The 24,941-nt window shown below is 34.9% G+C and overlaps 2 protein-coding genes and 1 pseudogene across 9 annotated transcripts in view; 2 read left to right on the top strand and 1 right to left on the bottom strand.

Annotated features, from left to right (window-relative positions):
- Window positions 1-5,359, top strand: part of LOC114293027 (uncharacterized) — a 29,363-nt gene extending 24,004 nt beyond the window's left edge. For 2 of the 3 annotated variants that reach the window (XM_028237045.2, XM_028237043.2), the window contains 7 exons: window positions 1,849-1,952; window positions 2,050-2,265; window positions 2,409-2,684; window positions 2,822-2,969; window positions 3,065-3,198; window positions 4,650-4,736; window positions 4,821-5,359. In XM_028237045.2, the coding sequence (XP_028092846.2) occupies window positions 1,849-1,952; window positions 2,050-2,265; window positions 2,409-2,684; window positions 2,822-2,969; window positions 3,065-3,198; window positions 4,650-4,736; window positions 4,821-4,907 (1,052 nt within the window). In that variant the 3' untranslated portion in view covers window positions 4,908-5,359. The remainder of the gene's footprint in view (window positions 1-1,848; window positions 1,953-2,049; window positions 2,266-2,408; window positions 2,685-2,821; window positions 2,970-3,064; window positions 3,199-4,649; window positions 4,737-4,820) is intronic. The other variant, XM_028237046.2, reaches the window with a different exon arrangement.
- A 5,527-nt stretch (window positions 5,360-10,886) lies between these two features.
- Window positions 10,887-15,888, top strand: LOC114293032 (7-deoxyloganetin glucosyltransferase-like; annotated as a pseudogene). Its single transcript, XR_014356130.1, has 4 exons — window positions 10,887-11,414; window positions 13,471-13,534; window positions 13,968-14,384; window positions 15,126-15,888. The product of XR_014356130.1 is annotated as a 7-deoxyloganetin glucosyltransferase-like (transcript).
- An 806-nt stretch (window positions 15,889-16,694) lies between these two features.
- Window positions 16,695-22,007, bottom strand: LOC114293030 (chromatin modification-related protein EAF1 A). Of its 5 annotated transcripts, none has more exons than XM_082907672.1 (6): window positions 21,634-22,007; window positions 21,349-21,429; window positions 19,248-19,305; window positions 18,962-19,161; window positions 18,233-18,289; window positions 16,695-17,004 (listed from the first exon to the last, which is right to left on the bottom strand). In XM_082907672.1, exons 1-6 carry the CDS (start codon window positions 21,841-21,843, stop codon window positions 16,885-16,887), a joined length of 726 nt encoding a protein of 241 aa, XP_082763798.1. In that variant the 5' UTR covers window positions 21,844-22,007; the 3' UTR covers window positions 16,695-16,884. The 5 variants fall into 5 exon arrangements, with proteins under 5 accessions (XP_082763798.1, XP_082763799.1, XP_082763800.1 ...); XM_082907673.1 differs by having other exon boundaries at window positions 18,962-19,146; XM_082907674.1 differs by lacking the exon at window positions 18,233-18,289 and having other exon boundaries at window positions 19,084-19,146; window positions 19,228-19,305.
- Between the last annotated feature and the right edge of the window lie 2,934 nt (window positions 22,008-24,941).

The raw sequence follows: 24,941 nt of genomic DNA, 5'->3' as shown, positions 1-24,941 counted from the left end.
TAGTGCAGAATTGAGCACAATTAATTGCATTGTGTGTGATAGGAGCACGAGATTCTGTTTTGGTCAATGGAGCTGCAGACAGACAACAAGGGTGTGTTTGGTTTGGTTTTGGGAGATAAATTTTCGAAAAAAATATTGGGGAAAGAGTTTAGAATTTTTTTTGATTTGTTTGGTTGTATATTTTGAAAATAGTTTTGGAGTATGGGAGTTTTGGGATGATTTGATATTTTGTTGTAGTTGAGTAGATGTGTGTGAGAGAAAAAGTGATTGAGAAGGAGAGATGAGAGAGGAAGTTATTGATTGATGTATAGGAGAGAGAAAGTGATTTTGGAAATTTTTTTCGAAAATTGTGTTTTGAGAGTTAGACCAAATAAGGCCCAAGAACTTCACTCCCTTTCTGCCACTGCAGGCACCGCAGGGGGGTTGGTGGGGGGGGGGGGGGGGGGGGCGCAGTTTTTTGGGAACTGTGAAGGGGTTCATAATAATAGATAGGGTGTTTTTTTTATTTAAATTGGTATTAGATGGAGGCAATTTATATAGTTTATCAGCCCATGTTACTGCTTTATTTTTGCGTAGGTGTAAGGTTTCTCTGAATTTTTCTGTCAATGGTAGAGGCCAGCATTGGTACATTTCTTTTTGGCTATGCTGGGTGGTGGTTGTGCATTGCACTAATTTTTTCTTAGATTGCATCTTACTTTGTTAATACTCTTGTTCTTGTATGCATTTTGACAAATCAGATGTACTAGGATTTCCCCCCCTTAAGGCAGTATTCTTTAAATGTAACCTGCTTCAATTGTGAGTTCTGGATCATTTTGAGACTTCAGATGCTAAGAAGCTGGTTTGGGTCTGTGCTTACGTTTGCATTTATTTTCCCCATTTGTTTGAGTTTCCATGAAGCCAAACATCGGGGATCATTTCAGTGTTGGATCTTGTGGTAGGAAGGTCCAAGCTGAGGGTTAGCTTAGACGAAAATCTCATTTTTCTCCAAGGGAGTGAAGCTGACCATAACTAGCAGCTCCATATATTGCTTTTCTTTTAACCATTTCTCTTTGATGACATCAGTTGCCATTAGGTAACACTCTGTTTGGAAGTAACATACTTTTTTCATAAATTGCATTCCATATTTTCTGACGTTTGGTTGTTGTTTGTTGGTGAAATTGTGTATTTGTGTGTAAAACATCTTCTTCAAATGGCCTGAAATTGACTTTCCCTAATAAGCATGGACACGTGACATGACACTAGCATGGAAATTTTCAAAAAATGTAAGACACGACACGCGAGGCACACATGTAAACTACATAGTTTTATATATTAATATATGGCATATATAATAGAAGGATAAATAATTTTTGCCATATATATTAAAATTTAATTCAGTTGTAACGATTTTTAAAGTCTAAAGGAGGAGAATATTTATAAATTTGTTTGTGTGTGTGTGTGCTTTTTTTATATTTTATTTTTTATTAGAGTCCAAGTTATTTTTTTTTTCAAACTTGTGTAATGTCTTTCATAGACATTTAAGTGAGACACATGTGTTCCTCAAGAGTCTAAAGTGTTCGAGTCTAGAAATTTTTAGAAAATAGTTCAATCATGCCAGAAAGACGGTTGAGGCCAACGAGGTAGTGTTTGTAGTTTCAAGCCTGTCATAGCTACCTTTGTGTCAGTGCATTTACCAGCAACTTGAGCAGAGTTGTTTACCTTGTTCCTTGAAGTTGCTAAAGTGTACTCTGCAGTTGCATTTGTCTTGTTCCCCATACACATTTCACGCACACCAGAAATTTCCCTTGATCTCAAGTTCAGGGATGACACAAAAGATGTATTCTGAAATGGATGACCTGGGTGTTTCAGTTAATGAAGGCGCGCCTGAAAATGTGAATGCAGCAGATGTATATGGCACCGGCCTGAGGAATGACGTTGGTGAATACAATTGTTTTTTAAATGTTATCATACAGGTTGGTTATTGAGAATGTGTAATTTCTATGGGTAAATCCATTTTTGTAGGACTGTCTTCTCTGTGACCTGAAATTTTTGTTTCTTGTGAAATTTTAGTCACTATGGCACTTAAGACAGTTTCGAGATGAATTCTTGCGTAGATCAACATCAGAGCATGTTCATGCTGGAGATCCTTGTGTTACCTGTGCATTATATGATATTTTTACCGCCCTGAGCAAGGCATCCACAGACATGCGAAGAGAAGCTGTGGCCCCTACTTCTCTGAGGATTGCTCTGAGCAACTTGGACCCGGATGAAAATTTCTTTCAGGAGGTCAGACAACCGTGTTCCTTATATCTGGCTATTGTTGTTACTTGCACTTCAATTTGTCCTCTCATCGTATGCTCTAAAACCATGCATTTGGATGAAGGGTTAATGCTACAAAAAATTCTAACTAGTATGGCTTCAACTGACAGGCTCAGATGAATGATGCTTCTGAAGTGTTGGGAGTAATATTTAACTGCCTTCATCGTTCATTTACATTTAGTTTGGGTGTTTCTGATACCGACTCAATAGAAAGCAATTGCACAGGCTCATGGGATTGCGCAAACACTGCTTGTATAGCACATTCTCTTTTTGGAATGGACATTTTTGAAAGGATGAATTGCTTTAATTGTAGATTGGAGTCCAGACACATGAAGTACACTTCTTTCTTTCATAATATTAATGCCAGTGCCCTTCGAACAATGAAGGCATGTCTCTATACAATTGCTCATTTTGTTGTGGTGGAATCACTCTAGTGTTTCAGAAAGTCATTAAGTTTCTGTGTTGGGTAATATAGTTAATTCACTTATATTTGTTGATTTTGAGTTGGTTCTTTACTTTTCAGGTGATGTATGCAGAAAGCTCCTTTGATGAGCTTCTAAGCCTTGTGGAGATGAATCATCAGCTAGTTTGTGACCCTGAGGCTGGTGGCTGTGGGAAGCTTAACTATTTTAATCATACTCTTTCATCTCCACCACATGTTTTCACAACAGGTAGCTGCAAAGTTGTGGAGAGAATTGTCACTCTGTCACTTAAAGCAGTACGGCTTGTAAGAAATTCAAATTTACATGTGGTTTGTATCTTGCAGTTCTGGGTTGGCAGAAGACTCGTGAGAATGCCAAGGACATAACAGCAACATTAGCATCTCTGGCAACGGAAATAGATATTGGTGTCGTTTATCGTGGACTTGATCCTAATAACAGACATTGTTTGGTCTCGGTGGTATGTATATATAATAAAACCTAAATACGAGTTTCCATTGTGCATTTGATTATATATATATATATATATTTTTTTTTTGATGATTGTATATTTTTTGAAATGCGTATTTACATCTATGGAAACAAACATTTCCTTATCACTTTTTTCTTCTTTTTCTATAATTCCTTAAGGCTGTGTTTGGATCAAAGAATTGTCACTTTTTCCTTTCCCTTCACAAATACTCTCTCAAATCCTTGATCCAAACGTAGCCTAAAAGAAACAGGAGCTTTCTTTTTTTGGGGAATTAATCAAGGACAGCTTCAAATAATTTTAATATCATTTAATATTCTAATAAAGATTTGAATCAAAATTAAGAACACAAAAATGCCGGGAGCTTTTGATAATAGATAATTTAGTTGACAGAGAGGTCCTGATGAACTGGTGCTGCATGAAAAGTGGTAGACAAGTCATCACCACCTTTGGTGTTGATTTATTGGTAGAAGCTAGGGCATTATGGCTAATTATGTTGATGCCCTTTGTTGTGAATCGGGTTTTTCAACTTCAGTGGTGGAAACACTTGAAGATGGGGTTAGGAGTTAGGGGCATGGGTTGGACAATCGCTCTGCTTAGTCTCACATGATGCATTGCATTGGGAGTTGAATTGTGATGCTTTTGAATATACAAAGATTCGGTTTCACAAGTTGAAGGCATTGTTTTTTAGTTTCCTATATTGCTGGAACACTGTGCTAGGGTTTTGGGGAATCCTAACCTTATGCTTTACTCTTGGTTTTCTGTATTTCTTCTTCTTCTTGTGTGGTTCTCTCCTTTTCTTGTGTTGCTCTTTAGTCGAGAGTTTAAAGGGTTGCTTAAAAGGAAAGAGCTGTAGCTCAAAGCAAGAGCTGAATTTATACCAGAACACTTAAAAGAATGCTTTGATGAAGTACTTGAACTTGACTAACCTAAAATACCAAATTAGTAAATGGATTAATTGTCCATTTCAGTTTATACTAAAATTATCATTTGTCATTTGAAAAGAATACCATGTTGTAACAAGGATAGTCTTCATTAGATTCCAATTATGTTGTAACAAGGAAAGTCTTTCTCATCGTACCACATTTTAGAATATGTGGTGTAGCAACCACATTTTTTTGTCACATTTGTTAATGACATCATGATCTTAAGATAAAGCTACTGAATCCAAGCCAATTATGACCTTTATTTAGTCCTTTTTGAGCCTTCAACTCGCTTCTAGTCTCTCCTTCATAATGGTTTAAGTTGCTTATAGCGATGAAAAGCCACTCTAGTATAATAAACAGGGAACAAAATTTCCAACATCTATCGAGTTAGGCTATGTGTTACTGCCTTTTGGTGTTTTCTCTACATATATTCAGATTTTTGAATAAATTATTGTTTAGTTTCTGACATTGGATATGCATTACTTCATCCTACTTTTTTTTTATTGTTCCTTTTAGGTTTGCTATTATGGGCAACATTATCATTGCTTTGCCTATAGTCATGATCATGAACGGTGGGTGATGTATGATGACAAAACTGTAAAGGTAAAATTCATTTCGTTCGTATACTAGTTAATTGCATTATACTTCCATTTATTTTAGTTTGACAATCCATATTTTGAAATCCAGGTAATTGGTAGCTGGGATGATGTTCTTACCATGTGTGAGAGAGGACATTTGCAACCTCAGGTTCTTTTCTTCGAAGCTGTAAATTAGTGTTTATTCGAAATCCATCACCTTGTTTGGTGCACTTGGAGAAGCTCGGGTGTCGTTTTAGTAAAATGATAAGTTGCTGCCTGAGCTCCACAGAGTCCTGCAAGTAAAGCTTGCGATATTTGTTAAGAAGTCAAGTAAAGTTTTGATATACACAATAAAATTTGTGACATGAACTAGGAGCCTTGTTATAGAGGTTTTGTAGGAGCAACTGGTTTTCTCAGAGGCACACGACATTTGAAAAAAAACAAAAAAGTTTTGATTGTAGAATGAAGAAATAAAGCAATTGAAGAGCCCAATTGTAAATTTTTGCTACTAGGAGCATACAACAGTCGTACACAGGGAATACTAGTTATTTAGATTCAGTAGTCTGCTAGATTGTTTTTGCTATATAATGACGGTTTGTATAGATTGCAATGGCTCCTTTGGGTTAAATTCTGCGGCATGTTGTTGTTCCCCTTCTGTGTAGTTAAGGCTGTGTTTGGATTTAGGATTTGAGAAGAGGTTTGTAGAGGGAAAGAAAATAAGATTAGGAAAATATAACAAAAATTTAGCTTATATTTCATTCACTATTCCCTTTCTATTTACTTTCCCTTCATAAATTCTTAATCCAAAATGGTCGTCAGAACTTGTAGTATGCCCTGATAACGCTACTGGAAGAATGAATACATCTCTTTTTCTTTTTTTTTGTTCATGCTTTAAAATTTGGCGCGTGTAATACTCTCTCCGTTCCATTTATTAGTCCATTACACTTTAAATTTGCAAGTTTCCAAAATGCCCCTTATAAATAAATTTAAAAATAAGAATTGAAGGGTATTTATTGAATTAGTACTTAAAATTTGAATTCGAAGTGTAATGATTATTTGATTCTTTAAAAAATTGAAAATTTTCGAATGGGATTATTAAAATGGCCCTGAGGGAATATTTTATTTAATTAGCATTTAATTTTAGGGCAATTGTTGCTATTTTGTTCAACAATTATAGTGAATTATGTACAGATATTTTTGTATATAGATCCCAAAAGGCTATACAGTGGATGAAGTTGGGGTTCCATCTCAAGTCTCCAACACAAGGAGATTTCACAAGCTAGGTTGGTCTGTTATGATGCTTCCTAAGTGGTCCATTACAAAATGAATAATGATAGGATGTTCAAATTTTATTTTTTACTTTATTATTATTATTTTTAATTTTGGAAATCTTTGCTAGGTAGGGGAGGTTATCATTTTGTCTCACCGTTTTTTTTATTTTATATTTATTATAACAACGCTTGCTTCGGAGTATGGGAAAGACTTGCAAATAGCGAAACTTTTACTCCACTTCTTAAGGGGATGTAGTCTTATAGGACGCGTTTGGTATAATTTTTTTTAAGTAAAAAAAGATAATTACATAGTGCTGTTATTAGTAACTCATAAGTTATTTTGAACCCCTCAATTTTTAATTTTTTTTTATTACAATAATAACCTACACTAATTTTTAGCACCTAAAAAGGACATTATTAATTTTGGGATATCTGATCTCACAATTAAACTTACACACCTATTACATTATGAATTAGGGTTTATGAGAGTACCCACCTCCATCACCACCCATCCATCTTTCCTAAATCTCACATTTAAAACCTACCTACCTACCATCAAAACCTTAAAAACCCTCTAATGGCAATATTCTAGCAGAAACAGTGGCAATCATTTGAATACATACACTTCTCTGGCAATAACAATGAGTGAAAGTTTTTTTAGTAACCACAACTCCATAAGACGAGAGGAGTACAACAATAAAACCTTAATAGCTTTGATGTTGTTCTTAATTTAAAGGAGATTGGCTTTGTAAAGGTATGTTTCTCAAAAAAAAATGACAAAAATAATAAAATCTGTTTGTCATTTTTTTGGGACTGAACTCCCAAACATATTACTGAAATTCGGGAACATAGGCTCGAATATTGTTTATTTGTTCGGGAACTAGTAATCGAACATTTATTATTTATTCGGGAATACAGGTCTGAATATGGAAATTTCTTAACACATTGAAGGTTAAAATTGTTAACGCTTGCAGAAGTTTTTATTTTTCAAGTTCGAGAATACAAGCCCGAACCTCGAACAAATAAGTAATGTTCGGGAATGCAGGTTCGAACATGGAAATTTCTTAACACATTGAATTGTCAAAATTTTTAACACTTGCAGAAGTTATCGGAAGTAGCCCAAATCCATTATCAAGTTCAAAAGTTATTCCTTCATTGCGTAACTTTGATAATATTGCTTCGTAGTTCTCTATTGAACTCACAATTTTATAATATTTACCAACAAAACTAACCAAAACTATCTATATTACTAACAAATTATTGATAAAAATAGAATTAAGTGCTTTGTGAATTAAAATTTTAAGAAAATTCAATATAATTATGTTAAAATTGTACAATTTATTGTATTTTCTTTAATTACAAAAATTTGAAACAATTAATTACCAAAATTTGAGAAATCAAAACAATTGTACTGGGATGAAATTCACCCATTCAATTGTGACAATGCTCCTCCCTCTTTCTATCTTTAAATTCCTCTCCTTTTCTCTCTCCTCCCTCTCCTCTCCTCTATCTTCCTCATGCTCTCCAACCGTTGGCCACCCCTACCCCACCCTCTACAATCAACCTCACCACCTCGAGTCCCATCTCATCCTCCCTCACCTTTTCCCAACCCCTCTTCCACGAGTAAATTGAAAAAATTATTATGTGACTGCATCATCAATTAACAAGAAATACTTTATATTAATAAGAACTATATGATTAAATTAATGAGATACCCCACCAAACCTTATTTACATTTGTATCAATAAGTAATATAAGGTATTAGTTGCACCTTTATTTTTTTTGTTACCACATGTTATTGTATATAACTCTTACATGAGTGGGCTCTATATATTTGTGTAACTCATTTTTATAATGACGATTGTAGAATTTTTTTGTACATAAGAGTTTCAAATATACCACATTGACATTAATTAATGTGACATGAAGTATAGCAATGTATATTCGTACACTTGCTAAATAAGATTTATCATCTCTTTTGCATTAAAAAAAAAAAACTAATTATACTACAATTATGTCATACTGAATCTTGAAAAGATTTGCAATGAGCATCTTTTTTTATTTTTTTTTCTCTAAAATAATGTTGTTGTGATAATTTAATGATCTAAATTTAAAGTGAACTGAAATAAAATGTCATCTTGATGGATTGAGATCCTCTTTATTACATCATTTAAGAGTTGTAAAATAATCATGAGAATTTATTAATATTTTAAATTTAGAAAGAATCATTATAAGCCCCTAGATAATGTAATAAAGATCTTCCATTGGAACTTTGGAATGGAGAGTATAACAATTCCATTTTGATGTGTGTAGTTCGGAATAAAAATGTAGCATGTATGGTTTAGAATAAAAATGAAGGCCTTATTTAGTTTGTTTTTGAGAAATAAATTTTGAAATTTTTTTTTAAAAATTTTGTTTGGTTTAATGATTTTGAATTTTTTTTTTCCAAAATCAGTTTGTCTCTCTTACACATCAATCAATCACTTTTTCTTTCTTCTCTCTCATTCTCAATCACTTTTTCTCTCACATGCATTTACTAAGCCTCCGTTTGGGAAGTGGGTTAGCTTTTTGGCTTTTTGACTTTTTTAGCTATTTTAGCCTGGGCTAAAAAGCTTGGTTTGGGAAGGACTTTTTGGTTTTTTTGACTTTTTTTTGTGAGAGAAGAGTGTAATGATTGTGGGTTAGATGTGATGTTTTGTTTTTTGTGATTAAAATAGCTTATTTTGTCTTTTGTGGCTAAAATAGCCAAAAAAGCCTACTTTAGTTCTTCCCAAACGGACCCTAAACTATAACAAAATATCAAATCATCCTAAACTCTCATGGAAAATTTTATTTCCAGAGGCCTAAATAACTCAGGGAACACACTTAATGAATTTTTAGTTTAATGAAAATTATACCTTAAACCTCAATGACCATAATACATATATAAAAATTCTCTGTACATATTTTTTAAGAACAAAAATATTTCAATATACACATTTTGAGTTAAAAAAATAAACCATAATTTTTTTTTCCATTGTTGTCTGGGTGAGAGTAGTTTTCCTAGAGATGATTTGATTCCCTCTACCACCCAATGCAACCCCTGCTTTTTTAGAATGCTGTTGATTCCATGCTACATCTATAACAAACCTGTCAAAGAGTGGATTTGAGGAGCATTGTGCACTGTTATGTTAGTAATAAAAATAGAATTCAAACCATTATAAATTTCCGTATTAATTTGTGGTGACCACAATTTGAAAATCTGTTTACTGCAATCCCAATTCATGTGGTTAATTGCGAAGTGGCGGTGATTTTGGTTTTAATTCAGCGAACTAGTGTTGAATTTATGTATTAAATTTGGATATCAACAGCCGAAATATTTACATGCTTCATTCGGAATGTAACTGTTGAATATTATAACTATTTTTGACTCTATTCAGTCGATCTATAACAGTTTATTCGGTCGTTGATTTTCAAATTTGGTGCACAAATACGGCAAACTAGTGCCGACATCCCCAACCCGTGAACATGGAAAAATCAAGAATTTTACGACAATGGAGTGTACAAATATCTGAAAATGATAAAATGTAATAACAAAATGATAAATATAATAACAAAATGGGAAGATTCTTGACCTTCAACACTATTTTAGAGGTTTTCAATGGAGGTTTTCATGGAGGTCTTCCATGGATGGCTTCAATGGATTCACTTCAGACATGTGAGGTTTTCACTTCAATGGAGGTCTTCAAGTTCACGGGTAGCTCAAGAATGTGGTCTTCAGACTGGTGTTCAAGCTTCACGGGGGTGGAAGTTTTTTGGTCTTTAAGTTTTCAAAAAGTGTGTGAAAAGGAGAGGTAAGTGTGTGTACAACAATATTTGAGTGAAGGATATAATTGTAATTTTTAGTGCGTGGATTGAGAAAAACAATCAATAAATAAATTAACAGGTGTGTGTATTGAGAAAAGATTTGTTCTGAGTTATTTAGGTGTGTGGAAATAGAATTTCCCAACTCCCATACTCCAAAACTATTTCCAAAATATACAACCAAACAAATCAAAAAAAATTCTAAACTTTTTCCCCAATTTTTTTTTTTTTAAATTTATTTCCCAAAACCAAACCAAACACACCCGAAGTCTTTATCAAAATATTTTCATGATTCTTCTACTTTAATTGCAACAGTCAACCTCTTATATTTTAAATTAAATTGTGATATCACCCTTACGTTCATATAATGTTAGTGTAGAATTGATTATTCAGCTCGATTAATGAGATAAATAATTTATTCTCATTCATGTTTGTTTACATTATCAATTGTAGCTGGATTAGTGAGATAAATAATTTTTTTCTTGTTTTACATTTTTGAAATATAGTCCGAAAAACAAAAATTACAATCAAATAACATAATATGATTAAATGTTTTGAATTAATAATTATAATCTTATGCTATAATCAGCCAAATCAAATAAACCTAAATTCACACCATAGACTCGCTTTTTGAGTTACATTTTGATAGTGATAGCATTTTTATAATAAAATCATTACAAAAAGTTTTGTTATAAATTTTAGGTAAACTATCGATTAGTCTTAATAGTTAAACTTAATTTTTATTAAGTCCTATTGAAAATGAGTCTTGGTAAAATTATTGTTAAAAATAATTTTTTTGTGATAATTTTTTACATACGTCGTCAAAAATTGAAAATTAGTAACTTTTTTTTGTTATGATTTTTATAAATTATCGCCAAAATTTACAATAAGTGACGGTTTTTTATAACAAATTTTTTTTTATAAGATCTATTAAATAATAAATCTAGACCACGTAACTACCCCTAAATCTGGAGGCAATCCATGCACCATGCACTCCAAACCAAACAGACACTCACTCACTTGATTGAGAGAGAGAGAGAGAGAGAGAGAGAGAGAGAGAGATGGGTTCTATAGAAGCAACAACCAAGAAACCCCATGCAGTATGTTTCCCAATGCCATTCCAAGGCCATGTAACCCATTTCTCAAACTAGCAAAGCTCTTACACCACAGAGGCTTCCACATAACCTTCGTCAACTCCGAATTCAACCACCGCCGCCTCCTCGAGTCCCGGGGCCCCGCCGCCCTCGACGGCTCCCCGGACTTCCGCTTCGCCTCCATCCCCGACGGCCTCCCTCCCTCCGACGACACCGATGCCACCCAAGAGCCCTTCGCTCTCTGCGCCTCCTCTCAGCAAAATTTCTTGGGACCCTTTCGTGAATTGTTCGCGAAACTCAATGACTCATCGAGTTCGGGAGTACCACCAGTGAGTTGCTTGATCACTGATGGTGTGTTGACATGTACACTCACCGCTGCTGAAGAGCTTGGGATTCCTAGTGGACTCATCGAGTTTTGGACTCTGGCTACTTGTGGGTTCTTGGGTTATAAGAAGTACCCTCAGCTTATTGAGAATGGACTCATTCCACTTAAAGGTATATCCATGGAGACTGGCTGCTTTTATGTTTGGGTTTGAACTTGAATATTATGACATGTCAGCATTTTTTTTTTTAGGATTCATTATACTCCGTATTTAGGAAGAAGCAATGGATCTCGAATAATGTATCAAATTTTCTACCAAATCTCTTATATATGAGGGTGAAATTCATATAAATTTACATGTGTGTAGTCCCAGAGATTTGATAAAAAAAATTAATAAATTACTTAGGATCCCCAAATCTTATATTTATCAATCCTGTACTTTCATTAAAATTTTAATTTAATTTAATCTCTTCATTTTCAATTGCAGCAGTCAACCATCTATACATACTTGCAATTAAATTGCAATGTCACTCTTATGTCTATCTGCTATTTAACAAAGTTGATGAAACTTATTATTTGAAAAGGCGAATTACAATAACGATCCCTATAGTTTGAGGATTGTCACTTTGGCCCCTGATTTTTCAATTGTGACACATTTGATCCTGAATTTTGAATCTTGTTCCAAATAAGGACAATTAAAGATATCATTGCTTAATTTCAATGGCAAAATTATCGATTTAATAAAATATAAACTAATTTGAAAGTAAATGTCAAAAACATATTTTTAAATTTTTAAAAATTATTCTTCCCACTAAAGATAAAATTATGTAAAATTGATAAATCTTTTAAACATTTATTTATTTTTTTTATCAAATTAATTTTTATTATGCGTTTGAATGATGATCATGTAATGAGTGATTGTTTTTATTTTCATTAAATTAGTTTCTATTTTTTCAAAAGTTAAATACGACAACAATTTTGATATCATTATTAAACCAATATATTAAATCAAAAAATTCAAAACTAAAAACATTTAATATATTAAATATACTGATTACACATTAAAATCTTAACAACCTCCATTACATGTTCATCATCCAAACAAAATAAAAATTAAATTAATTTGGTAAAAAAAATAAAAAAATATATGTCTACAAGATTTATCAATTTTACATAATTTTATCTTTGGTGGGTAGAAATAATTTTTAAAAGTTCAAAAATATTTTTTTGATATTTTTTTTTGTCAAGTTAGTTTATATTTAATCAAATTGACGATTTTGCCCTTCAGATTAAGCAATGGTACCTTCAATTGTCCTTATTTGGAACAATATTCAAAATTCAAGGTCAAATGTGTCACAATTGAAAAGTCAAGAACCAAAATGATATGAGTTCCAAATTATAGAGACTGTTAGCGTAATTCATCCTATTTGAAATATATGTGACATTGTTTTTTGTCTCATTTGTATCTTTACACTTTTATTAAAATTTTGCTGTGGTCTTTACATTTTTATAAAAATCTCAATTTAGTCCCTTAATTTTAATTTTTGCTAGCGTTATTAATGATAGCTGAACGGAAGGGTAAGATTGTAACTTGACTAAAAAGTATAGGAAATTGACTACTACAATTGAAAGTCAAAGGATCATAATAAAAAAGGAGGTAAATTACACTTAGTACACCTAAATTTTTACCAAAATCTCATTTTAGTTCTTTTAAGTCAAATTACAATCTCACCTTTCATCCGTCTACCGTTAACAAAGTTGATGTAACTTATCGTTTGAAACATGTGCGGCATTTTTGTTATCTCATTAGCACCTTTACATTTTTACTAAAATCTCACTTTAGTTATTACATTGTCACCAAACTCTCACTTTAATCTCTCAATTTTCAATTTCCGTTAGCTTTATTAATGGTAAATAGACGAAAGAATGAGATTAAAACTTGATCTAAAGTATAAGGATTGACAGTTATAATTGAAAGTGAAAGGATCGAAGTAAAATTTTAATAGAAGTTCAAGGGTACTAAGTGTAATTTATTCTTGAGTAATATTACAAACACACTCTAATCAATCTAGAAATTACCCGGAAATTAATCTCTACCACATCTCATATGAACCCCACATTACATAAATTAATCACCATCACACAACCACCCACCTAAAATATTCTGAATGTGTAAGTTTGGGCTTTATTCTTTCCAAAACTAACACACTATACATGTGTTATATGCAGATGAGAGCTCCTTAAGAAACGGGTATTTGGACAGTGTCATAGACTGGACTCCAAGGCCCCGTTTGTTTTGGGCTATAGGGAGGGTATTGGGACTAGTAGTACCAAGGTATTACTAAAGCCCCTGTTTGTTTGCAGAGAAAGCCTTAGGACTATTAGTCCCTTGGTATTGCTAATACCCTTGGAAGGGGGATTGGTAAGGAGGAGGTAGATATGGTATTAGAAAATAGTGAGGGGATTAGAAATTTTTTTATTTTTTATATATTGGGAATTTTTTTAAAAATATAATGTTTAATTTTTTATATTTTTTTATTTGTTTTATTATTTTATATAAAAATAATTTAACAATTCCTCATTATTAATCCCCTCACTATCAATCCCCTCACTATTAATCCCCTCACTATCAATCCCCTCACTAACAATCCCCTCACTATTAATCCCCTCATTATCAATCCCCTCCATTCTATCTCCCAAAACAAACGGGGCCCAAAAGTGAAAAGCATCCGATTGAAGGACTTACCAACCTTCATTAGGACTACAGATCTCAATGAACAAATGTTCCAATTCACAAACGGAGAAGCCGAGAGATCATCCAAAGCCTCAGCTCTCATTTTCAACACTTTCGACGCCTAAGAGGGCGATGATTTGGATGCTCTCTCAGCCATGTTTCCCCGTGTTTATGCCATTGGTCCTCTCCAGCTTCAGCTCAATTCTTCGATCCTGGATGGTGAATTGAAATCCATTGGATCTAATTTTTGGAAAGAAGAAACTGAGTGCATCAAATGGCTCAACACAAAGCCACCAAAGTCTGCGGTTTATGTGAACTTTGGCAGCATCATTATTATGTCGCCGCAGCAAATGGCTGAGTTTGCTTGGGGACTTGCTAACAGCAACCAAACTTTCTTGTGGATAATCAGGTATACAATGATCAAAATTTAATTTTAGTATGTTGTTTTGACTAGTTTGAACAGAAATTAAAACCTATATAAATGTGAATATATATTCTCAATAATAGAATAATTGCAAGTATATGCATATTAGAAACTCATCAATAAAAGGGTTAAAAGCTTAGTTGGAATAGAAATTTGTCATTGTAAAAAAAACATTAAAAATGCAAAATTCTATAGTAGTGGGAATGGGAAAAGAAAAAAAAAAATTGTTGTGTTTACGGTAAAAAAAGAAAATACTTAGTTTTATTTTTTCCTATCTATCTTTCCTTTTCTCCTTTATAGTTTATCATATTCTCTAATAAATTTATGATTTTTCTTATCGAAAAGTCTAGGAAACCAAAAAAATACCATGAATGTGAAATATATGGTATATATTTAAAGTTCTTAGCGTGAGGCCACACTTTAAATGAATCTTGGCCATTAATGTTGAATTTTAGATATTTTTCTCGTCTTTTTTCTTCTAGGATTCCAGATTGTTGTTTTCTTAGTTCACATCTTTTCTTTGACAAAAATAGACAAATAGGAATGACCGTTGTTCAATATTCTTAATAACTATCGAGACAACTCATCTATTTCGTAGTATTTCGGTATGTTTCAGTGAAAACATTAGAATTTTGATATTTCACTTCTATTTCATTTCGGTTCCCTCAAAAATGAAAACATTTTGACTCTTTTGATGGAAAATAAACAAAACTTTGTTCCTTACAGGTATGACCTTGTTGTTGGCGAGTCTGCAATTCTTCCACCAGAGTTTTGGGAACAAACTAAGGAGAGAGGTTACATTGCAAGCTGGTGCTCACAAGAGCAAGTCCCAAACCACCCATCTATTGGAGGGTTTTTGACACACAATGGGTGAACTCCACACTCGAAAGCATTTCAAGTGGGGTGCCAATGATCTGCTGGCCATTCTTTGCCAACCAGCAGATCAACTGCAGGTACTGTTGTGCTGAATGGGGAGTTGGAATGGAGATTGACAACAATGTGAAGAGAGATGAAGTGGAAAAGCTTGTGAGAGAGTTAATGGAAGGTGAGAAGGGTTTGGAGATGAAGAAAAAGGCCATGGAGTGGAAGAAAATGGCTGCGGAAGCTAATGGGGCTAATGGGTCATCTTCATTGAATTTGGATAAGCTGGTGAAAGAGGTGCTTCTGTCAAAAGACTAAGTTGAGATCTTCCTTGTTTTCATGAATTGTTTGCTTTTGATTGTGCTTTTTGTTGTCAAGTGATATTGCATATGCATTCTCAAATTTTATAATGTTTGAAGTGATGGTGCATTTTTATTCAGATTGTAATATGGGATAAAGTGATCATAATTGATCTCTTGCTCGTTTACAAGAGATATTGTGGTGTTATTAAGTTGTCAGTCTTATGGTTTTGTTATTAATAAGTTGCTATTCTTATTATTTGGTTTCTCAATGTACAGTTAGATTTTGATTTTTAAAATAGATGAACGGTAGGTATTTCATGATTTGATTATAATTTTATTTGAAACCAAACCAAACTCTATGTACTTACTATAAACATTCAAGTACCTAATTAGTTCCCATAAAAGAGAGAAAGCCGAGAGGATGATGAGGAGGGCCAAGGTGCTGGGCAAAGAAGAGAGGAGAGGTTGAGTGGTGGTAAAGGAGATGACGGGTTTGTTGGAGAATAAATTTATACAAAAAAATTGTTTTTTTGTGACGGCAAAACGCTGTCGCAAATACCTCAAATGCTGTCCCAAAAGATTTTTTGCGACGGTAAGTGACTTTTTGTGACGGCAAGTAGGGGGTCGCAACAAAGGAGGTTGCAAAAGGGTTTTAGCGACGGCATAATGCCATCGCCTTTTTTCTGCGGCGGCAAAATGCCTTTTTTGCGACGGAAAAATTCTGTCGCAAATAACGCGTGAAAATCTAAATTTTTTTTTAGACAGCACTGTGTTGCCGTGGATAAAAATGTCTTTTGCGACGACAAAAAATACCGTCGCTAAAGGTTTAATTTAGACAACCATTGTTAAAGGACTATTGGCAACGGCAATAAAACCGTCGCTAAAGGCGTTACGTTTCAACCAATTCCCTATCTTTTGCAACAATAAAGGTGCCGTCGCAAAAAACTCTGGTTCAATTATTTTTTGAGATAGTGTGCTGCCGTCTCAAAAAAAAAAAAAAAAAAAAAAAAAAACTGTAATAAAATTATTAAAATTATGAAAATGACCTGTATTAAATGAAAAATAACTTTAAAAAAAATCGATAATTATATAATAATATAAAAAGTCCAGTATATAAATAAAAATTCATCCATAATTAAAAATATGAAAATGATCTTCCATTTTTTTTTTTTTTGCTGTCATACATTGTACAAGAAAGACTAACTAAGCAGTAATATAAAGCTAACAGAAGAAAGGGCATCCCTAGCATCATCTCACTAAAGTTTAGCAATAAGCACATATATCTTATTCACATCTTCATGTCTGCCATGGCACAGATGATTTCAAATTAACAGAATGGAAAGACAAGGGAAAATTACAGCTCTCAACACCGCCTTCTCCACTACTTTCACACTATGCAGATATTCTTCCTTCAAGTCATCATCCGGTAGCCAATTACAAACCTTGAAAAATAAGGATTATATTAAAACTAGACTAAAACAAAAAATTTAAAACTAAAATGTGCATCCCTTGAAACCATCATTAGTCTAAATTATCAAGACACACCGATAGTTTTCCAAGTCACAAAATCATACACCTAAACGTAGGAATGGCAACGGGGCAGGGCGAGGCCGGGGATCACCCTCCCCGTCCCCGATCCCCGATTGTGAAAATCTCCCCGATCCCCGATGGAGAACCTACCACCCTCCCCATCCCCGCCCCCTACCGGGGATCGGGTTTCCCCGACCCCGAAAATTCCCCGCCCCCAAATCTGTTTCAACTCCCCCATCATCAACAACAACAACAACAGAATCATCATCATCGACAACGTCAACCGAATCATCAACACCAACATCAACATATCAACAAAAATATCAACAGATTATAAACAAAAAATAAAAAAAATGGACAGATACACAAATAGATTAAAAAATAGACACAAACAGATCTGAGATCTGTGTCACAGAGAGAGAGAGAGAGAGAGTGGACGAGAGAGAGAGAGAGATCTATGTCACAAACAGATCTGAGATCTGCGTCACAAACAGATCTGAGATCTGCCTCCGACGCCGACGCTTCCCCCTGTACACGATCGGACTGCTTCCCTCCGACGTCGATTGCCTCCGACGCCGACTGTCCCTTCGTTATCGCCTCCGACGCCGACTGTCCCTTCGATCTACTGAAAGAGAGAGGGAAGATAGAATAGAGAGAGACGAAGTGGAGAGAGAGGGGGTCGGGGCCAGAGAGAACGATAGAGTTAAGAGAGAGAGTAGAGTCAGAAAGGGATTAGAGAGTGAGATCACAGATATTATATATATATATATATATATGCATATAATTAAGGGGTTTATTATATATATACATATAAAGGGTATAAACGTAAATTTATTTCGGGGATACTCGGGGATGGGGCCGGGGTCGGGGCCGGGCCGGGGCTTGAACACTGATCACCGTCCCTGGCCCGAAACAAATCGGGGATTGATTTTCAAAAACCATCTTCTCCCCGTCGGGGGTATTTTTCGGGAAAAAACCGCATAAATCGGGATCGGGATCGGGATCGGGATCGGGATCGGGGATCCCCGCCGGGTCGGTTTTAAATTGCCATCCCTACCTAAACGCCAATCCCGCAACAAGTGACAAATATCAAATGTCTGAAATAAAAGTCACTACATTAATATGGCAATGATGCTTTACTTGGAACTGATCTAATCCAAAGACAACACAAAAATGGTCAAACACAGACTGCTGAGTAGGGGTGTGCATAATACCGCCGAAACCGCCGAAACCGCCAAAACCGCACCGAACCGCACCGCCAAGGCAAATTCGTTATTATTTGCCAATCGAACCGCCGGTTTTTGATAAGAAAAATGGCAAATTCTAGTGACACTTTTATCAATCCGCCGGTTTCTATTTTTCTTCCAAACCGCACCGACCCGCACCGCTATTAAATCATGCTTTATAAGATTCTAAAAATTATTTTTTACTTAAGTTTGCTTGTTGTTCTATACCTTAGAATATAGTATTACATTACTGCTCAAGGGAAATTTTATGTATTGTATTTGATCATTGTAGCGTCCACAGATGCTTGTAATGAACTGATGGCATAGTCGTTGATATTATCATGTTGTTGCTACACTTGCTGTATCAGAAGAAAACTTCGCAAGATGCTTAACATCACGGTATCTCCTCTTTTTTTTACTCTTTGATTTAAATTTTATAATTTGAATTATATTTTTTATAAACCGCCAATCCGCCCGAACCGCCATGGCAAATCCGCCATTATTTGCCAACCGAACCGCCGGTTTTTTATAAGGAAAATGGCAAATTCTAGTGACACTTTTATCAATCCGCCACCCGCCATACGGTTTCTATTTTTCACTCAAACCGCACCGACCCGCACCGCGCACACCCCTACTGCTGAGTCCCAACTTTATTTTCCATGCATTGCATGATTGGTGAATTAGTTCCCAGATCATATGCTCTTGCATCATTAGATTTTGTCAAGTTCTTCCTTTTCTTCTGGCCAAACTTTGATGGCGTGTTACCTTCAAAGCCTCCAGGCAAATAATAAGTGCTTGTTTCACCTTCATCCTCTTCATATGCACCACCTTGAGATACAAAGTCTTAAAATTATGGAACTAAGGTTACTGAGTATACAAAATTAATCAACAAGAAAAACAGAAAGTTACCATAAAAGTCAAAGCAATACCTGCTGCAGCATCATACATAGAAGTCTCTACTTCTTCTTGGATGCAACTGCCAGTTTTCTACGAAGAAAAAAAAAGAGAAAAGAAAGATTCATATGAATAAACTAAAGGAACTAGGGGGAGAACGATAAAAATTTAAAAGCATAAAAATAAAGAAAGCAACCAGTAGCATAAGTTTTTGCCCATCAAACTGTACCAAAGAACATGCTATATGAAGAATGATATTCATGTCATCTCCAATTATATATTTTTTTGCCATAGAATATAGTAGGTAGAAGAGGCTGAAGACCTACAATATCATAGGTCAAAAGACTCCTAAAATGTTTAAGGAACAATAGCCTCCTGGTACCTGTTTCATGTGCATGATTCTCTTGACTGGAATTTTAAGTTAAAACCACAAATATTTTCACTAATTCCGCTGACATCACTCACATTAACACCGCTCCATCTAAGCTTGCAGTACACTCCACAATCTTTACTCATCCTACTCGCCTATTCAGTAACAAAATGAGGAAATTCATGGGCCTTGAAATACTTTTTTGACAAGTAAATTTACATTAGAAAAGCACCCAAAAAAAGAAATCGGGGATGCCCTTGAAATAATTTTCAAATACCTGATCTACCAGATAATATTGGCAATTTTACTCACGCCATAACCACTGGAACAAGGATCCTAAAATCTCATGCCAAAAAAGTTGCATGTTACATCAAACTTCAAAGATATTATAAATGAGTTCTAACCACCAAATTCCACTGACGAATGTAAAAAATGTATACTCAACTATTACTGTTCTTAAATCATGGAAGCATCATCAATACCCAAAAGTATTTATTTTAGAAGCTAGGTTATATTCCAAATATTTTTAGGTAGTTAATTATGCCTGGACAGAGACTTGTTCCTATTTGCTGTGGTCCAATTGTTCTCTATTTGCAGATATATCTAACTGATTTTTATGCCCATTCCACCTTGGCCGTTGCTATCTAGTTTCTGGAACAAAGTAACCCCCATTTCAGACAAGGACTAGAGCAGAATTGCAGAAATAGATTTAGTAGTATGCTATTGAAGCTCCACTCAAAAAACTGATTAGCTCCTAAAGAATATCTGGTAAGGAACATTAATATCTAACCACCTTCCATCAAGCTAATTTAAGTTGGACCTCAAGAAAGGTAGTTATCATGCAGTTTTCAGAATTCAGAACCTCATGAGCTTATCAAGCCAAGGTCAAGCCTGTTTAAAAAATTAATTAGCTCAAAGAAAGGGATTTGGCTCAACTCATCTATCTCACAAATGTTCTTAGGCATGCTTGGAAGTAAGCCAGTCTCAGCAACATTCAAGAAGCTAGGTCTATCTGAAAGCCCTAATAGTGAAGATTTCTTGCCCAACAAGCTTACTCGATCTCATTTTCCATTTATAACAAAGAACATTCATCAAAATGGAAAAATAGAAATAATAAAAACAAATGTCAACCCCTCCAATAGCATTGGCAGTATGCCCGTGCTCCATTTCACACACAATCTCTCCTGCACCATGAAATTTCTTAATTATTCAACTTAAGTGGGAGTACAGGATGATGTGGCAAGATTTACTTTAATCATATTTGTAAGACAGATGGGGGGATTAAAATTCAGTTATGGGAATAGAAAGAGGGAGCGAGCGCAGAATGGCCTCGTTTTCTCTAAATATCAAGAGAGAGCTGCTGACAAAGAGCAGAGAGATATTAAAATTGCATCAATGATGTACATTTAACCCTCCTCAAAAACTTGAGCTGCTTCTTCACTAATCAAAGTTTCTCATGGAAACTCAAACATACTATCCAGGTAGTTTTTTTTTTTTTTTTTTTTTTTTTTTTTTTTTTTTTTTTTTTTTTTTTAATATATGAATCTATGATCATTGAAAAACTATATTGTAGACACTACCTTGACAGAGAGGTAGAGTTTTCTAGAATAACATAAATTCTTATTTTGACTAAGCTCTACAAAAGAATGGATCATAGAGACTTGGAAAATGAAAATATCTGTATAAGTTATACATTTTGTCACCACTTGGTGGAAAATAGTTAATTTATCCCATATAACAAACACAGCGATGAGCAACATGTTTACCTCAACTTTGGCTAAATGAGATTCTATTGAATTTCTGTATGTTTCCATTGCACCAGGGGGCACCACGTAGAAGAGGTTTTCCTGCAAAGAAAAAAAACTCAATGTTGAACTTTAGAATGAAAAGACAAAAGTACAACAAAAAGGAATACAAAATTTCTCTCCCAGGTATCAAATTCAGACATCCTAAAACAGTTTGATCAACTCATGAGAGTGAGAGAGAGGTTTCCGGGGTCAAATTTAATTGTTTAACCAATAGGGCAAAAGTATGCAAGTGTCAATCCATACTTCTGTAAGGTGATCCTTCCACGACAGAATGCCCAAATCAGATACCCTGTCAGGTGTTGCCGGAGCTTCAGCCAGGCCAAGCGGCACAAGGGAGGTATTATTCTTCAGAAACCTCACTGCATATCCCTGAACAGCACATACGAAACCTCTTCCAGAACATTGCAGACTGCTCGCCGCCATTGTTGCCGATCGCCGATCGTCGCTAGCCATCACTGTCGCCGATCGCCGATCGCCGCTCGTCGTCGCCTCCGTGAGAGAGAGAGACTGTTGTTTCGAAACTTAGGGCTCCGAAACTTGGGGCTCTACAAACCTGAAAAAAAAAAAAAAAAAAAAAAAAAAAAAAAAGAAGAAAGGGGAAAGACGGGGGAAAATTTGGGGAAAATTAAGGATTTGTTTGGTTTAAATTTTCGGAATATTTTTAATATTTAAATATTTTTAATATTTTTAATGTTTATATAAGTTTAAAAAATTAATTGATAGAAAATAATTGATATAGAACTTGTTTGAAAAAAAAAATATTCAAAAAAATTACTTAAAAAAAATTAATTGAAAAAAAAATATTTTTTTATTTGAGTATTTTAAAAATAGTTTGGTTATGACTGTTGATAAAAAATACGGATATCGAGTTATGAGTTATGTGTTTGATTATCAATTATAGGTTGAATTAAGTTTTGAAAACTCATTACTAAATAAATTTTCTTATTTCACATGTCACATCAAACTTTCAAAATTTAATCCCACATACAATTCAAAACTCAATTCAACACTCTATTAAAAAAACCATAACTAAACATTTTTTTTGTAGTAAAAGAGAAAGAGTGGCAGTAGTGGTGAAGGTGGTGGATAAGAGGTGGTGGTGGTGATGGCGAAGGAGATTAGTGATGAAGTTGTGGTAGTGGTATGGGAGATGGAGTGGCGGCAATGGATGAGAGGTAATAGTAGTAGTAGTAGTGGTGGTAGCAGTGGTAGTAGTGGTAGTCGTACAGGTGAAGTGGTGACAGTGGAAGTAGTGGTGGTGGTTGAATGGCGTTTGCAGTAGTGGTGAAGGTGGTAGAGGAGATGAGTGGTAAGAGAGAGAGTGACGAGTGAGAGACAAATAAAGGAGAGAGAGAGAGAAAGAGAGACAGAGTGATGAGCGAGATAGAGACAAAGTGGTCGCTAAAAGTGCATTTTCTTGTAGTGGATCAATAAATCGAGAGGGAGCTTAGTAAATAGAGAAGACGGAAGGGAGAGAGTGAGCAACGCAAACATAGTGAGAGAGAGAGAGAGAAAAAGAGAAAGAGATAGAGAGTAAGAGACAGAAAAAAGACAAAGAGAGAAGAGAGATGGACGAGAGAGATGGACGAGAAGAGAGATGAGCGAGAGAGACAGATGAGAGATGAGAGAGATAGAGAGAAGAGAGATGGGCGAGAGAGATAAAGAGAAAAGAGATGAACAAACGAGACAGAAAGAGAAAAGAGATGAGAGAAGAGATAGATGAGTGAGAGACACAGAGAGAGAGAGAGAAACAAATAGACAGACAGAGAGAGAAGAGTGATGAATAAGAGAGAGAAAGAGAAGAGAGAGATGAAGATGAAAAAATGGATGAAAAGATATAGACAAAGAGAGAGAGAGAGAGAGAGAAAAGAGTGAAAAGAGATAAACGAGAGAGAGATGAGCGAGAGAGCGAGAGAGATAAAGAGAAGAGAGATGAGAGAGATAAAGAGATAAAAGATGGACAAGAGACACACAGAGAGAGACAGACAGACAGACAGACAGAGAAGAGTGATGAGTGAGAGAGTGAGAGAGAGAAAGAGAAGAGAGACAGAGACATAGAGAGAAAGAAAGAGACAGATAGACAAAAAAGAGTGATGAGTGAAAGAGAGAGAGAGAAGAGAGACAGAGACAAAGACAGAGACAGAGAGATAAAAAGATGAAAAAATGGGTGAAAAGAGAAATGTTCAAAAGAGTAAGACGACGTCGTTTTTATTTTTTTATTTTTTTTTGCAACAGAAAAATACCGTTGCATTTATTTAAACCATTTTATGACTATATATATGAAGCCGTCTCAAAGCCACAATATATATACATATATATATATATATATATCTTATTTTTTTATTTTTTTTTGCAACGGTACGTATTACAATGGCAAAAAATTTTTTTTTTTTTTTTTTGGCGATTGCAGCTGGTACCGTCGCAAAAATTCTATTTTTTTGCGACAGCAATCTCTACCATTGCAAATACTCTTTTTTTTTTTTGCGACAGCAATTTCTGCCGTCGCAAATACTCTATTTTTTGCGACGGCAAGTTATGCCGTCTCAAAAAGTCACATTTTTTTGCGACGGCAAGTTGTGCCGTCGCTAAAAGTCATTTTTTGCGACGGCAAATGTGCCATCACAAAAAGTTCCGTCTCATAAGCCCACTTTTCTTGTAGTGAAACTTGAACCTTCATCCCCTCTCCAGAAACTGCCTGAAGATGGAAGAAGAGAATGAGGAAAGCAACCATGAAGCTTCTTTGAAGCTCACCAAGTAAGAAACTTAAAAGGTAAGAAACTAAATTCAAACCACAGTTGTGAATTCAATACATGTTTGATACACGGATTAGAAACCTATAAATAGATGGTTAGGTTGTTGTTATAGAAATCAATTACATAATTAATAAACCCATAAGAGATTTGAGGGATAGAGAGGTAGGAGACAAAATCCACAGATTGTAATTATTCTTTTGTTTGAAAATAAATTCATTCAATTGTTTGTGTGTGAGACATCATAAATTCATAAAAAATACATATGCACCCACTATCAGAGGTATCAGAGCCTAGGAGGCTGAATTTCTGCAAAAACAAAGGCAAAACAGAGCAATTTTCAGAGTTGCCTAGAAATAAAAGTTGTCGAAATCAACTTTTGATCATACCACGTTGAAGGTCTCGTCAAGACACATAGGAAAAAACCACATCGATAACCAAACTTCGAGGAAGCCGCACGTGCCACGCGCCGACCGACGCCATGACTACGCGCAGCTGATGCGCCCTAAGTGTCCTACGCGCGCCAGAAGAAGATAGCGCATGAAAGCTGATGTCACACCCCTAACGTCATCAACTCCCACGTGCACACCGAGCCACGCCACAAGTCGAGTCGTGCACTGACAAACCGCTAACGTCACCTGACGTTAGCCTGACACATAGAAATTATCCAGTGCTTCGCGCGCCATATTTTTCCAACAGATCTGAACCGTTAGTTTTATTTTAGCTAAATCTAAGCCATCCAAAGTTCAATCACAATGATCCAATACTGTTTTCCAACTATTTAGACCATTCTGCACTCAT

Source organism: Camellia sinensis, chromosome 15 (assembly GCF_055761805.1).
Source record: "Camellia sinensis isolate YWXY chromosome 15, ASM5576180v1, whole genome shotgun sequence".
In the NCBI taxonomy this organism is placed as follows: domain Eukaryota; kingdom Viridiplantae; phylum Streptophyta; class Magnoliopsida; order Ericales; family Theaceae; genus Camellia; species Camellia sinensis.
This window is presented reverse-complemented; position numbering and strand designations above follow the sequence as displayed.